The sequence below is a fragment of the Lemur catta genome, chromosome 16 (assembly GCF_020740605.2).
Source record: "Lemur catta isolate mLemCat1 chromosome 16, mLemCat1.pri, whole genome shotgun sequence".
NCBI classification, from domain to species: Eukaryota; Metazoa; Chordata; class Mammalia; order Primates; family Lemuridae; genus Lemur; species Lemur catta.
In genome coordinates, this window is record NC_059143.1 from 23,064,424 (window position 1) to 23,080,828 (window position 16,405).

Consider the following 16,405-nt stretch of genomic DNA (forward strand, 5'->3'; position numbering starts at 1 on the left):
ACTAAGATATAAATGGGTTATCCAGTTTTGCGGCCAGGCATCAGACATGACATATTTAAAGACAAAATTCATTTGCTCATGTATAACAAGGCCAACAAAAAACTTCAAGAATAAAAACTGTACTTCACTTTTGGAAACAATGACAATAAACCTTTTTCAGGCAATTGGGCTAGTATTCGTTATAATAATATGGTTAGCATTCATTTTAAATAAAGAATATATGAAGTCCTCAGAAAACCAGGTTATAAAAAAGGCACCTAATAAATCTATACAGTGAATAGCATGTCTTTATTCTATTTACAGTACATTTGTTATAAATATAATACATTTTTGAAAAGCTTATTTTTAATTAACTTGAGTAGATTTATATTTTAAACAGGTCAACTCAATTGTTAAAGTTATATAATAAAGAATATGATAATTTTAATGACAAAAATCTTAATTGTGAAATAGTGCACTCTATACTGAGATGAATGAGGAAAAAAAAAGTCAAACTCCTTTCAAAACTATATTCAAAGCATCAGAAAAAAATTTTTTCTTTTTACAAAGTTATGTATAAGCCATAGGGGCCACCAGATACTGAAATATGAAGACTCTATAACCAAAGTTCAAAACTGATTTTAGAGAATTGTGTGAAACCGGACAGGAGAATTTGTATTTAACACTCTATAGAACTTCACAGTAAAGCTGGAATTTATAGACTAATGGCTTAACAGGAGTATCGCCAAAAAGGCCTTTCCTTCCTCAAAATCATCTCCTAATATTCATATACCATTGACAAATTGTAACAGCAGACTTAGACATTGTTTTTTAAGACGGGGCTTAATAAGGTGCATGGGTATGTTGAAATTCTGTATTATGAGCATGTAAATTATTACCAGAGTTTAAAGAAATAATAAAAAAAAAAAGAATGTAAGTATTCTCAGTCCAACGTGCTTTGCATCATCAACAAAACGACAAGTCAAAGTATTTTGCAGTGATCAGATACCAACCTCCAGTAGCAAGTTAGGTATTTCAAATACTGATGTAAAACCCATTCAGCAAAATTAAACTGATTCTTGTGATTTCAGTACAAACTTGCAAGTTGTCACACATTATTGATGATGATCAGGGCAGGCATGGAGTTCTGCTGACTTGTTTCAAACACTGTAACTTGGTCTGATAACTTGGCAAATACCCTAGGAGTTCCAAGGTTATAAACACCTGTATGAACAAAGCATGCTTTCAGTTGCAAACTCTGAATCTCCTGGCTTTTCAGCTGAAGTCTATATTGCGTTTGTCCAAGCCATGTGAATGATCCATGGATTTCCAATGCTTCTGGACTAAGGGAAGAGGAAAATGGTAAGTTGCAGAAATTTTTTTCTACAGTCCCATTAGCATTTCCCTTTCATCCAGCAAATCTATTTCTAGGAATTATTTTATGAAACCAACTGTTTAATAACAACATTATTACCATTCCTATAACAGCTAACATTTATTAACAGTTACTATTTCCTAGGCACAATGCTAAGAATGTATAATCTCATTTAATGCCCACTAACAACAGTTAGTAAATGACAGAACCTGATTTCAAACCTGAGCTTTTTAACCCCTTGATTATCCATATATAAAAAAAATCTGTGTACAAAAATGCTTATAATATTGAAAAATGGAAAACAACCCAGTACATACCCTCCAATAAGGCATTAGTTAATTAGTTTATGATACACACAATCATATATATAATGTGTTTGAATTTCAGAGAGCTGTCCCATATTCCTGTTTGGGCTGTCATACAATAATACTCACTAGATGCTTTATACTATTTTTCTAAAAATTTTAAAATTTCTGAATTCCAGAAAGCATCTGACTATCAGATGTAGGAGTACGAACCTGGATTTCTTCTTTTTGTTAAGTATCATTCTATAATCTGGAAAAAACCTTTTAATATTTAATACCTCTACAATCCTTCTATAAGACGTTTTAAACACAAAACAAAAAAATCAGGGCATGCTTGAGTAAACTTTCTTATCCATGTTAGGTAATTATTTGCATAATTTCAAAACTTTATTAAATTGCTCTCAAATCACTTTAAACCTTAAACTACAAAATAACCTTGCACTCAATCAATCTTTACCTTGTTGTTTTATGCCGAAGATCAACTATTACGTCTACATCAGCCTTAGAACAATTGGAAAGTAAAAGGGTGACTGGTACTAAACAAAGGCTATGGAAGAAAAATAAAAACAGTTAACTGTGTTGGTTTTTTTCTCCTTAAAAACAATTTTCTTGAAAATAACACTTAAGACCATCTAACAGAGAGCACAAGCTCCTGAAAAGCAATCAAATTCAAGAAGGAAAAAAAATCAAGTTCCAAAATCACTCAAGACAAATTATTTTATAAATAAAAAATAAACTATATTAATACAATAACTCAGTACTAAATATCAGAATATATATAATACACAAATCAATTTTATTTCCATTTATTATGATAAATCTTTAAAAAAACTAAAGTGTTGCTAGATCCTTATTTCCCAAAATCAAAAACAAAATAATCTCAACTTAGGTCAATGAAGAAAAAGTAAATCATGAAAATGCTAACTTATCATATTGTCTTTATGTTTATAAAAATTACTCAATTTTGAGAACTTGGCCAAGATTGACATTTGTTTCTCTACTGAATTTGCATAAAGTCATATGTTGGAGAACATGGGAATTATTTCTATACACCAAGTTATAAGGAAAGCCCTTTCAAGTGGACACATGCTTGAGTACCCTAGATTCTGATATCACTTTATGTATAGGAAAAAGGACAGACAATGAGAGAACATGTGAACAAGGTGGTATGGATTTCAAATCAAGAATACAAGAAATAAACATAACCCATGTACAAATGAAGCCTGGTTACATACTATTATTTATATTTTACTCTATAAACCAAAAGAACAAAGACAGTAAAAAAGAAAAACTGTAATCTTATAAGCTCACACAAAATAAATTTTAAATTCTGCTCAAATAACATATTTTATGCTTTCAGAAAGTTTATATCCTCTTACTGAGAAATACTTTCTAAACAATGCTGCATATAACACAGATTTCACTAAACAAAAACCAAGATGAATTCAAAAACATATTTAGGGTTGTGCTGCTGCTGTATCCTAACCTCCCCGACAAACTTATCACATGGCAAGAAGGGCAAAAAAGACTACTGGGTAGGTTTCCAGTTTAAAGTATCTCAAGTTAAATTCCAATAGCATAATTTGTAGCTCAAAGTTAAACTCAGGAGCTTAGGCTATTTCTGTTTCCGATTGATGCTCAAATATCAAATTCCCCATGCCTTATCTAAACGCCTCTAGTAGAGGAAAAAATATGAACATTTGGGTGTCTCCTGGTCCAAAATTAATCTTCAGTCCAATGAAGAAGCACTATGATCTTAAGTCTCTGTTAAGATCTTTTTTTTTTTTTTTTTTGAGACAGTCTCACTCTATTGCCAGGGCTAGAGTGCCGTGGTATCAGCCTAGCTCACAGAAACCTCAAACTCCTGGGCTCAAGTAATCCTCCTGTCTCAGCCTCCTGAGTAGCTTGGACTACAGGTGTGCGTCACCACGCCTGGCTTTTTTTTTTTTTTTTTTTTCAGTTGCCTGGCTAATTTCTTTCTATTTTTTCAGTAGAGACGGGTCTCTTGCTCTTGCTGAGGCTGGTCTCAAACTCCTGAGCTCAAGCAATCCTCTCACCTTGGCCTCCCAGAGTGCTAGGATTACAGGCGCAAGCTACCATGCCCAGCCCCTGTTAAGGTCTTAATTTTGCCCAGCAATCTTGGGCATCCTCAGCCAGCATCTTCTCATTCTTCACAGTAGTTATTCTAAAATTTAACTTTTTTCAAATTCTCTACCCTTTACTACCATATCTCCTAGATTACTTTTGAGTAGTTAGTTAACCTTGCTTCTATAAACACCTAGTAAAATGGAGGCACTTTAACAAGTATAAACTTGCTAAAATTTCTCCCTACTTTCTTCTTTCCCTGTTTCAATAGTAAGAAAGTACCTTCTTTAGTTCAAACCTAATAGTGTCACGCTTTACTGTACTTTCCCATCTATTAAGGATTCAGTTACTCTCCCATCATTTCCCTAAAGACCACAAACATATCTTAGCTAGTGAGAAAACAATAATGAACAGACACTTCCTGATCCCTGTTCTTAGCCCAGCTTCTGGAAAGGGTGGTCAACACAGTATCTTTACTTCCTCATCTCCTATTCTCCCCTCAACCTATGTCATGATTCTACCACCCACATTGTGACATTCTTCTCAAAAATCATGAATGGCCTCCTTGTTGTCAGATCTGATGAGCTTTTGGTCCATTTATTATCTGAGCTTTCTGCAGCATTTTAAACTGTTAACCACTTTTCTTGAACTGTTCTCACTCAACCTTTGAGATACTACTTTCTTCTCATTGGTCTTTTCATACTAATTCTTTAATTGCTCCTTTTCCATCAGTATTCTTCATGGGCTCCTTTTTCCTGAGCTTATCTCTCAGAGATCACTGTTCTGCAGGTCACCATTCTCCCTTTTATTCTATTCCATCCCATCCCCACCCCTACACCCAGGGTGATTTCACAAAAATTCATACCTTCAAGTATCATTTACAGACTGGTTCTAATAGATTTTTCACCATCTTTTCTTACATGGAGACTGCAAACTGGCAACATTTTGAAGTTTCACCTGATTTAGAACTTCTTACTTTTAGAACTTTATATATTCAAGTTATTTACCAAAATTACAAATACATCATTCCCCATAAAGTTTAGCACTTAGTAAATCTCAAGTACATGATGCAGTCTAAACTTGAACTATTAAATGAGTCCATATCGTAGTCATATCTTAGGTTTAATTTCTGTGTTTAAAGCAAAAACAAAATGTTTTTTTTCCTTGTTTTTGACTTAACAATAAACCTGTTCATCAAAAAGAAACTTGGCTACTCAGAGGTGGCTTAAGGCAATATTCATTTTTAACCACAGCTGCAAAATATATAGTAATCATAATAAAGGTTAAATTACTTAGAGTAATTTCTATAGACTCAATATAATCTAAATTTCTCCTTCAATATTTGGGTTAATGCCACTGCCTACATAAATAAATAAATGTATGTCTGTGAGTGTGTTATAGAAAAATTTAAAAAAATGAAGCTCAAACCTTTTCTGATGAAATGGATGATTAAATGATTCTGGGTAGTGAAGACTCGTTTTAATGAGATTAGAAAGCTGCTCTACTGATGGTCTTGAGGAAACTGTAGTGTTTTCTGGCCTGAAAAATTTTAATAGTTCCATTTCTGGTGGCTCCTGAGAAAAGAAAAGGAAAAAATATGTGACAATAAAAAATCATTCCCTTATTTAAAAAGTATAGTGTATACAAACAAAAGTTAAAACCAGTAAAGATAATATAGGGCACGAACAGTACTTTTTCTGCTGTTAATAACTGCTATTACTTGCAATATAATATAGGATAAAGAAATCAGGATCTAGAATCATTTATTCATTCCCTAGTTACTATGTGTTGGAGTTCGACTTGATTTCCAGCAACTTAACATATTAGCTCTGTGGTCTCGAATAAGTTACTTAATACTTTAAGACTTCATTTTCTTTTACATAAAAGGGGGTTTGTAACAGCAATAATTTCAAAGGTTGTTGTGATTCTCATCTGGTAATATTGCTTAGGACTTAGGGCTGCAGACATTCAACCGTATAGCATGTTTTAATAGTTAAATATCTAAAATTGCCTTAAGGTTTTATTTTAAAAATATAGGACTGGGTTTTATAGATTATAGTGCCTCAGCTATATTAGCTAAAGATTAGATTCACATAAAATCTTAATATAGCCAGTGTCAGACATATTGTAAATATTTCAGTAAATACTAATCTTACCATCTAAATGAAAATGGAGAAACATCCCATTTCTACTATTATTTTCTTTCTTAGCTATTTTTTTCTCCATTTTCCCTCACCACCCAGGAGAAGTCTAATTTTGACCTATACCAGACATTGGCAAACTATGGCTCCTAGGCCAAATACAGCCTGACTCCTGTTTTTGTAAAGAAAGTTTTATTGGGCTCCAAATCTATTATTAACAGTATAATGAAACTGCCTGATTTCCCAAACTTAGCTAATCATATAAAGAGAATACATTTCAAAAGTGACATACAGAGAAATACAAGGGATGTGCCATATATATAGTAAGTATATAAAATGGGAATATAACAAGAGTAAATTTTAGCATGTCCATTCCCCAGACAGTGCGCATCGCACTCATCATGGGGGGGATGGGCAGGACATGGGCAATATATATAACCTGAACTTTTGTACCCCCAGGATAAGCTGGAAAAAAAAAAAAACAAGAGTAAATTTTATAGAAAAATCCTCTGTTTCATTTTTTCTTTCTTTCCATTTTTTTTTTTTTTTTTTTGAGACAGAGTCTCACTCCATCGCCCTGGGAAGAGTGCAGTGGCATCATCATAGCTCACTGCAACCTCAAACTCCTGGGCTCAAGTGATCCTCTTGCCTCAGCCTCCCAAGTAGCTAGGACTACAGGTGAATGCCACCACGCCCAGCCAATTTTTCTACTTTTTATAGAGACAGGGTTTTGCTCTTGCTCAGGCTGGTCTTGAATTCCCAACCTCAAGCAATCCTCCTGCCTTGGCCTCCCAGATCACAAGGATTACAGGTGTGAGCCACTGTGCCCGGCTGTTTCAGTTTCTAAATGCTGTCTTGCCATTGTTTGAGATGTTCCAGATTATCAAAAGCTTATGAGATTTAAGACTAAAACTCAAGATTTTTATATTAATTATAAGGAGAAAAATAATTTTCTTAAAATTAAGCATAGATTTGGGGTTAAATTTGATATTTTCATTAAACCTAATGGAAAATTATCATTATTACGTAAGCATCAAATTAAAAACTGATTCAAGTTACACAATCACCAACGGATGCTAAAACTAGTATACTTAAGTTTGATAAGAAACCATTCACATAGTATAAAATTATCTCTCCCCAAATTACTTATTATTTTGAAAGGAAAAACTGTAACTTTACTATGGAGAAACACGGTACCACCTTAGTCAAATGATCCATGACTAACAATTGGACAAATTAATACCATGTGCCTTCTGATATAACACAGTGAAGATATAATACCACCTATGTAGTATTGCCGCCAAAATGTATAACCTTAATCTAATCATAATGAGGCATGAGAAAAGCCCAGACGTATTATTCTACAAAATAACTGGCCCACGTTCTTAAAAATGTAAATGTCATAATTGACACACAAAAGAGGCTAAGAAACTGTTCCAGACGAACAGAGACTAAAGAGATATGACAATTAAATGCAGTGCATGACCCTGAACTGGATCCTTGACAGAAAATAAAAAACAGTTATAAGGATATAATTTAAACCTTTGATGGCATCTGAATATGGACTGTATATAAGAGTATTCTATCAATGTTAAACTTCCTGAAAGTGATAACTGTTATAAACACAATACAGGGTCACTGTTTGAATTATTGGACTAAATTTTGCTTAAATTTTATTGATATATGCTATCATAATTTTTTGGTAAGATTAAATAGTATTTTAGGAAAAATAAGAAAGCATATTAAATACTATTAGCAGCTGCTGCACAACTCCAGAGCCATCTTTGGCATTCTATGATATGGCTCCTGGAGTTCTGCAATGATGTCCTGTTATAACAAATAGAAAAATACAGTGATATGGATTCCTTGCTCTCAATCAAATCAATTCTTTTCACAACTCTGAATTCTAGATTAAATGCAGAATATATCTTAGGAAACTCCAAGATCATAAATGCATCTTAATACTCTTCTAAAGGTGCTAATGAATTTTAAAATCAATTTATGTCTTTTTCTTTCTTTCTTTTTTTTTTTTTTTTTTTGAGACAGAGTCTCACTCTGTTGCCCAGGCTAGAGTGCCGTGGCATCAGCCCAACTCACAGCAACCTCAAACTTCTGGGCTCAAGCAATCCTCCTGCCTCAGCCTCCCAAGTAGCTGGGACTACAGGCATGCGCCACCATGCCCAGCTCATTTTTTCTATATATATATTTTTAGTTGTGCAGCTAATGTCTTTCTATTTTTAGTAGAGACAGGGTCTCGCTCTTGCTCAGGCTGGTCTCGAACTCCTGAGCTCAGACGATCCACCCCGCCTCAGCCTCCCAGAGTGTTAGGATTACAGGCATGAGCCACTGAGCCCGGCCAATTTATGTCTATTTCTAATTCTGATCAGTCTTTTGTCACCAACCCCTGACCCAAACACCAATATAAAAGCATGAACAAACCAGCCCCCTTCAAAAACACAAAATCAAACAAAAAAACCCCACAAGTTCACAAGAAAGCTCCAAAGCAAACTATGTTATTACCTGTTTCTGAGGATATGAAAAGGCTTCTTTTCCTATAGTGCGAAGAATAACATGATGCTGACCTTCCAAAATAAGCTGTTTACTGTCTTCCACAACATATGCCTAAAAAATACAAAACACAAAAATGTTACCCTGTTTGGCAGTAACCTCAAAAGCAACCAACCTAATATTTGATGGAAGATAGAACTATTATGGCAAATATCTATCAATTATCAACACTCCTGGCCATGACAGCATTTGTTTTTATTAATTCATTCAATCAATAAAGTATCTGTCCAAAAAAAATGGGGTTTGCCTGCATATTTGAGACATACCTTGAAATCTTTTCCAATTTTCTCTAATTCTTAAGAAAATACTTCAAAACAACTGTGCCATAATACAAGCTTTTCTCTTTACTGAACCACCAATATACAAACAAAATTTTTGCTTCTGAAATTCCCTAGGATTTATCACATAGCAGAGCAAAATCAGTGAGTACAATCATAATCCTGAAAGTGGAAATGTTATGTCCTTGGAGACCTTAAATATAAATACATATGCTTTTAAAAAGGCTTTTTCTTCCAATACAGTAAGCTGATTTCATCTATATTGAAACACTTGTTTCACTTTACAATAACTCTTCTTTCTCTTGAATTGCTTCTGTCCTAGAAAAAATATAAACTATAAATGGCTCTGATTTACTGTTATTATAACATTATGCATATAAAAGGCTTAATTTTTTTGACATGTCCAATATTTTTATTATTAGATTCAAAAGACATAAAATTACTCAGTTAAAGTGCGATAAAAGTTTCTAAATCCTTACTTTCAATTTCTTTCTTTCTTTTTTTTTTTTTTTGAGACAGAGTCTCACTCTGTTGCCTGGGCTAGAGTGAGTGCCGTGGCATCAGCCTAGCACACAGCAACCTCAAACTCCTGGCCTTAAGCGATCCTACTGCCTCAGCCTCCCGAGTAGCTGGGACTACAGGCATGCGCCACCATGCCTGGCTAATTTTTTTCTATATATATTTTTAGTTGTCCAGATAATTTTTATTTCTATTTTTAGTAGAGAAGGGGTCTCGCTCAGGCTAGTCTCGAATTCCTGACCTCGAGCGATCCACCCGCCTCGGCCTCTCAGAGGGCTAGGATTACAGGCGTGAGCCACCGCGCCCGGCTCAATTTCTGTACTTATCATGGACCAGTGACATTTTTCCATCCATGGATCACACTTTGAGCAGTGCTGCACTAAGGCATAGGACAGTAGAGGACCTGCTCAGCATCCGTATTTGCAGAACCCAGAAAAGGAGGTTGAGTTAAACACCTGATGGATTGATCTTTAATCAAGACAGGATGAGAGCTGACAGATGAGGTCCTGAGACATGTCAGATGTCTTTTCCGACGATCCCATGGGATTGAGCAACAGTCACCCATAGCCATGGGTAATTCTATGAGGCATCCTCCTCCCTGCACAAAGGCTTAGATTTGCTTATTTATTTACTTTTTATAGACGAAGTCTCGCTATGTCACCCAGGCTTGAGGACAGTGGCGCAATTACATGTTGCTATAATTTCAAACTCCTGGGCTCAGGCAATAAAGCTTAGGTTATAAAAATACAAACTTTATTTTTGGTTAAGATTGGTTAGGAGTTGTACTATGCTCCTTTCTCAACTATTTTTTCACAAAAATGTTGTACAAGCTCTTAGTTTTCTCCTGAATCATATTTTATTCCTAAGAGTCTGATGCTTCTTGTGCTTCTACTTTACAACTTAAATTACTTTTCAAGTTTTCTTTAATTCAATGGATCATTAACTCTCACTGAAGAAAATCTACTGGTCATTTTTCCCTTTTAAGTAAATTATAAATTTATCATGGTACTAGACACCACCAAACTTAATATCTCATTCTTTAATCTACTTAAACTTCCATTTTCCAGCCAAGAAGCACCACAATCTTAGATAGTTTTCCTCTTTGTACGTTTAATGATACTAGTAGTGGGCTTTTGTTCAAACCATTTTTTAAAAGGTAGCAATTTTCCCTTTAACAAAGGTTACTGTGTACTTAACATTATGAGTATAGAATGCAGGATACTTTACTCATAATCTTGTCTCAGAATATTTTGGATTGTCACAGTGCATGAACCTGAGGAGTGACAGGCACAAATGCCAAGGGTATATTTTACACTTATTTAATGGATGGTGGTTTATATTAACAGGCAATGCTGTTGAGCCTGAAAATACGATCCTCTTGATTCTAAGCTTTAAGAGCATTTGATTTCAAGCTAATAATGTATAACTGATCTTTTTAACATAAAACACCTTCTATAATTAACAAATGTATCAATTTACTTAAAGCACAATTTCATCTAAAACTCACAAAATCAAAACCTTGTCACGTAGTTCAAGTGAATATACTTTTTAAAAAATAGGTAATACATGCATATGATACAAAAGACTGTACTGTAAATAATAAGAATACTCTGTATTACATAGTTCAGTTAACTTTAGGGAAGACTAATGCCTAAACCATCTCATTCTGGTCTGTCACGTATAAACTTTATTTGGATTTGATTTTTAAAAACAAGGTAAAACAGTGTGTTTAAATAATCTGGAAAAGCTGAACACAGACCAACAATTAGATAATCATTAAAGAATTATTATTAATTTGGTTGGGAGACATAACACCGTGGGATTTTATTAAACAAAAAAGTCCTCATCTGCTGGAAGCTCACACGGAAGCATTTATAGATGAAATATGTCATTTAAAAAATACTAAGGCAAAAAAATGAAGATAAAAATTTAAAAGAAAACAAAGGGAGGAAAGGTAAATGGATTATATAAAAATATGAATAACCAGAGATTAATGGCTGTTGGAGCCTGAGTAATGGGCACCTAGAGCTTCATGGTGCTACTACTCCTTCTTTAGAGTATTTGGAAATGCCCATAATAGTTTAATACCACCTTTCACGGACCTTACTATGTCCACAATATTCTCATTAACACATACAAATAAGAGTTACACACAAAAGAAACTTATCTAATTTGAATTCTTCTACTAGGCAAAAAAACAAAAAAACAACCTCATCATGGAAGAGTTTTTAAAAAGTTATAAAACAACCTCTATATCAAAACTGGAAAAGTTAAGCAAAAAAAAGTAAACAGTAATATACATTTGCTCTTCAGCTTAAGAATAAAATATCTGTAACACTAACTGAAATAATTTAGTGATACATACCTTCCATAATATGATGATATTCAAATCCACCTCACTGCACTTTTGAATCAATCTCACAGCATCTTCTATTGACTGTTTTTCTGCATGTACAGACAACTGAGCTTGTGGTTTTTTCAACTCAGAAGATAAACTTCGATAAAAGAAGTCTGCACATGGGCTTGCTGAACTTATTATCTGTTAAAAGAAAATCACTTGTCTACATAAATGTTTTTAATTATGTTCTGTTAAAACTTATTTTGTATCACTCATTTATAGTTCCAATTAACTATATCCTGCCAAAATTTACATTTCTATAAATTATATATACCCAAAAGACTTATTCAGTAATTTCTTATAAATGCAGTTATATACGAGGCCACTTGGGCATCTAAAAGATTTCATATAAATTACCCCAATTCTTAAAGCTGTCACCCCAAAAATAATTAATCTATACTCCTATGACATTACTTTGACCTTCCAAGTACCCAGGGAGGATGAATAGGTATCTCAAAGAAAACAAATAAAAAATAAAATGTTGAAATATTTTACTATTAAAATAACAGAAGCATTTCTCATTCAAATATTTAGAACACTTGGCAATATTCAATGAAACAATGCAAATGGAATTACTGGCATTATTAACTTGGCTTTTATACTTGAGGGAGGGAGCGTAACAAAAAAATTTTAAATGGACTAAGAACTATAGGATTTCTCTTAATGGAATATTATGCTTCATAGTAAAAGCTCCACATTTATGGTTTCCTGCACTAAAGGCTATATACTATTATGTAAATGTTAAGCTTCAAGTTATTAAATAAATATTAAATATTAATAAATATATATATTTTCCCATTCTGAGCAAACTTTTTCTAGTAAAACATCCCCATAGTTTTTTTCATTAATCTGTAGTGCTTGGTAAGTTCTATTTACTCAACCAGATTCACAGATGGAAAATGTCTTTGTTTCTGCCTTCTTCGGTGCTCTTATACAAAATTATTCAACAATAAAATACAATAAAAATTACAACATTAATGTAATTTAGGGGTCCTGCTGGTGTTTCTAAGATTTTAAATTTTTTAAAAGAAATGAAAAAAAAAAAACAACACTGAATCTTGAAAACTAAATTCATCCATTCAGGAAGCATAGTTCACCTCTAAAAGTAATGCATGTTTTGGAATTAGTGGGCTTTTGGAGCCCCGAGATATTCCTAAATAACTGTTTACTCGAATGGTAAAAAGATAGTCACAAAGAATGAGTCAGATAAAAGCAAATGATAAGAGAAGTACGAAAATGTTTGGAATTATCAAGGAGAAGAGTATAAAGAAGAAATCATCCAGCCAGGCAAGTAGTGCACGCCTGTAATCTCAGCTACTCGGGAGGCCGAGGCAGGAGGATCTCTTAAGCCCAGGAGTTTGAATCCAGCCTGGGCAACATAGCGAGACTCAGTCTTAAAAAAAGAAAAAGAAAAGAAAAGAAAAAAGAAATCATCTCACTAAAAGCACACAATTACATGAAATTTTACACCCTATGTTCAGTATTTTTCAAAGTAGGTCCCCAGATCACCTCTTTTTTTTTTTTTTTTTTTTTTTTTTTGAGACAGAGTGTCACTTTGTTGCCCGGGCTAGAGTGAGTGCCGTGGCATCAGCCTAGCTCACAGCAACCTCAGACTCCTGGGCTTAAGCGATCCTACTGCCTCAGCCTCCCTAGTAGCTGGGACTACAGGCATGAGCCACCATGCCCGGCTAATTTTTTTGTATATATATTTTTAGTTGGCCAGATAATTTCTTTCTATTTTTAGTAGAGACGGGGTCTCACTCTTGCTCAGGCTGGTCTCGAACTCCTGACCTCGAGCGATCCACCCGCCTCGGCCTCCCAGAGCTAGGATTACAGGCGTGAGCCACCGCGCCCGGCCCCAGATCACCTCTTTAGATTCAGATTATCTGCAGAACTAGTTTAAAATGCATATTCCCAAACTACACCCAGAGCTTGAGGAGTGGAGAGGTAAAGTCTGTATTTTTACAAAATCCTCTAGTTCCTTGATATTCAAAATTATGGTCTGCAGACTAATAACCTCAGCCTCACCTAGGAGCTTATAACATTTTAGAACCTCCAGTTCCACCCTAGTCCTATTCAATCAGAATTTGCATTTTAACAAGATCACCAGTGACATGTATGTACATTTTTTGAAAGTTTAGAAACCACTGTTCTAGGTGATTCTTATTAATTAAGACTAGGTTATCACCGCCCTAGACAATACCTTTAAAATTAAAATTATGTATCTAGCTTATTATTTGGGTCTCAGAACCATAATATGATATGCCAAAATCCAGGAGGTTATCATCAATATGTTCCACTGTGACGACTTTCCCTAAGAGGTTTCCCTCATAGAATCATGCTTTTTTTGTAATCCCAAGGACTATATTTATTTCATGTGATATTCTCAAAAGAAAGGTAATTTTATTTTTTATTTTTTTATTTTTTTCTTGAGACAGAGTCTCACTTTGTTGCCCGGGCTAGAGTGAGTGCCGTGGCATCAGCCTAGCTCACAGAAACCTCAGACTCCTGGGCTTAAGCGATCCTACTGCCTCAGCCTCCCGAGTAGCTGGGACTACAGGCATGAGCCACCATGCCCGGCTAATTTTTTTGTATATATATTTTTAGTTGGCCAGATAATTTCTTTCTATTTTTAGTAGAGACGGGGTCTCACTCTTGCTCAGGCTGGTCTCGAACTCCTGACCTCGAGCGATCCACCCGCCTCGGCCTCCCAGAGCTAGGATTACAGGCGTGAGCCACCGCGCCCGGCCAAGAAAGGTAATTTTAAATAACTAATTAAAATGGCATAGTCCGTAAACATTTTTGGTTTGTTTGCAGTAGTGAAGGCAGGTGGCAAAATCTAACAAACTTGAGATGTTCATCCTCCAAGGAGCTTGGGGATTACTGAAGTAAGACTTTTGCCAAAATAGCCACAAATTCAAGAACTATGACTTTTAAAATCAAGCACTACTGTGCTTACTTGCATACCTGTTCATTTCCAAAGATGATATCTGCAAAGGTGTATTTTTCTGAGGACTGTGTAGCAGCTAAAAAACAGGGGAAAACAAACTAATCATATCATTGACATAAAATACAAAATGACCATTTAATCAAGTATGAAAGTAAAATGAGGTTACCTTCTTTTTCCTTACATCTTACTGCTTTGAAGCAAAACTTTCCCTTCTCCCTACTGGCAAGTTTGGCATCTAAAAAGAAAAGGGAAAATTTCAAAAATGTTTCTCAGTGATGACATGATAAAACCTAATTCATTATTTAGATTTCCTTAGTCAAACTGTAAAAGAATTCAGAATTATAAATAATGTTTAATTAAAAACATCTTTGCATTCATCTTAATTTTGTGACTCTTCACTAACCTCTTAAAAAGAAAAAATTCAACTTTCTCAAAATACATATCTATATGTGCATATGTATGTATTCACATATATGACATTTCAGATAAACAGAAAGTTTGAAAGATCAGAACTTGAAGGCTGGGGAGCCCACAATCCCACCACTCTATCATTTCTTCATTTCCTTCCAGTACTTTTTCCTATGTATGATTTATAACAGTATTATTACATAGACATACTCTGCTATGGTACATTTTCCCAATATTGGAGGCACTTTTAAAATGCTACTTAAAGTATGTTTTCTGGACCACAAAAAAGTCTACCGGAGTTGTGGCATAATTTACATTAAAGCTACATTGAATTTTTCCTTACTAAACATAAGCTTGCAAAAAGCTTCTCTGAATATGTGGATTTTCCATATTTCAAATTAATTCCTTTGCATAAATTCCCAAAATAAAGATTAATGTGAAGGTAAGAGTTTAAACTTTTTTTTTTTCTTTTGAGAAAAGGTCTCACTCTGTCACCCAGGACAGAATACAGTGGCATCATCATAGCACACTGCAACCTCAAACTCCCAGGCTCAAGCTATCCTCCTGCCTCAGCTTCCCAAGTAGCTGTGACTACAGGCATGTGCTAGCATACCCAGCTAATTTTTCTACTTTTTGTAGATAATGGGGTCTCGCTCTTGCTCAGGCTATAAACATTTTTTAGGTGTTTTGAAATATGTTGCACAATTATTTTCCAGAGAGTATACTTTTGCTGGCTGCATCCCAGTATCACAACCACTAGGCACTGTCATATTACTGGCAGCATAATAAATTGATAGAAATATTCAGGAAAATAATTTCTCAATATGTATCACAAGTGCACATATTCTTTTATTTGAATGTTACATAAACATGAAAATTTACAGGAAAGCCAGTTAGTATATAGGTATGGATACACAGAAAATCCACCAACCAGTGGTGAAAGAAACAAAGAGATATTTCTATATTCTAGTCTGTATATTTCTGTACTGTTTGAATTTGACAGTAATCATGTACTCAGGCACTGATTTTACAAATGAAAAAGAAAAAAAATACAAGTAGAAAAGATGTGGAAGGGAACAAAACAATGCGAAATTCAGCTGGATCACAACAGGTAGTTTGATATATAATCGTGAACTAATGAAAGCACAATTTAATGCTTAAAAAGTCAATTCTAAGAAAGGAAATAATAATTTTATATTCTGGCACTATTCTTAAGAAAATCAAGCAATGAAGACATCAGAATTTATAATGAAGGGAAAAGGCACGAACCTTTGTTTTCAGAGAGATTTACAGATTTCTGTAACTTCCAGTGTTTGCTACTACTTGATACTTGTACTATATGGAATTCCTTAACACCCGCTTCACTCTGTCAAAAAAAGATATGACAGTCTTTCAGAAA

General features: G+C 34.3%; 1 protein-coding gene across 1 annotated transcript in view; it reads right to left on the reverse strand.

Moving 5' to 3' along the window:
• Nucleotides 1–269: 269 nt before the first annotated feature.
• Nucleotides 270–16,405, reverse strand: part of TRAPPC8 (trafficking protein particle complex subunit 8) — an 80,147-nt gene continuing 64,011 nt past the window's right edge. The window contains exons 22-29 of the mRNA XM_045527192.1: nt 16,276–16,372; nt 14,765–14,833; nt 14,616–14,674; nt 11,616–11,789; nt 8,406–8,507; nt 5,173–5,318; nt 2,117–2,206; nt 270–1,322 (exon numbers count right to left, since the gene is read on the reverse strand). Coding sequence (XP_045383148.1) covers nt 1,088–1,322; nt 2,117–2,206; nt 5,173–5,318; nt 8,406–8,507; nt 11,616–11,789; nt 14,616–14,674; nt 14,765–14,833; nt 16,276–16,372 — 972 coding nt within the window. The 3' untranslated portion in view covers nt 270–1,087. The remainder of the gene's footprint in view (nt 1,323–2,116; nt 2,207–5,172; nt 5,319–8,405; nt 8,508–11,615; nt 11,790–14,615; nt 14,675–14,764; nt 14,834–16,275; nt 16,373–16,405) is intronic.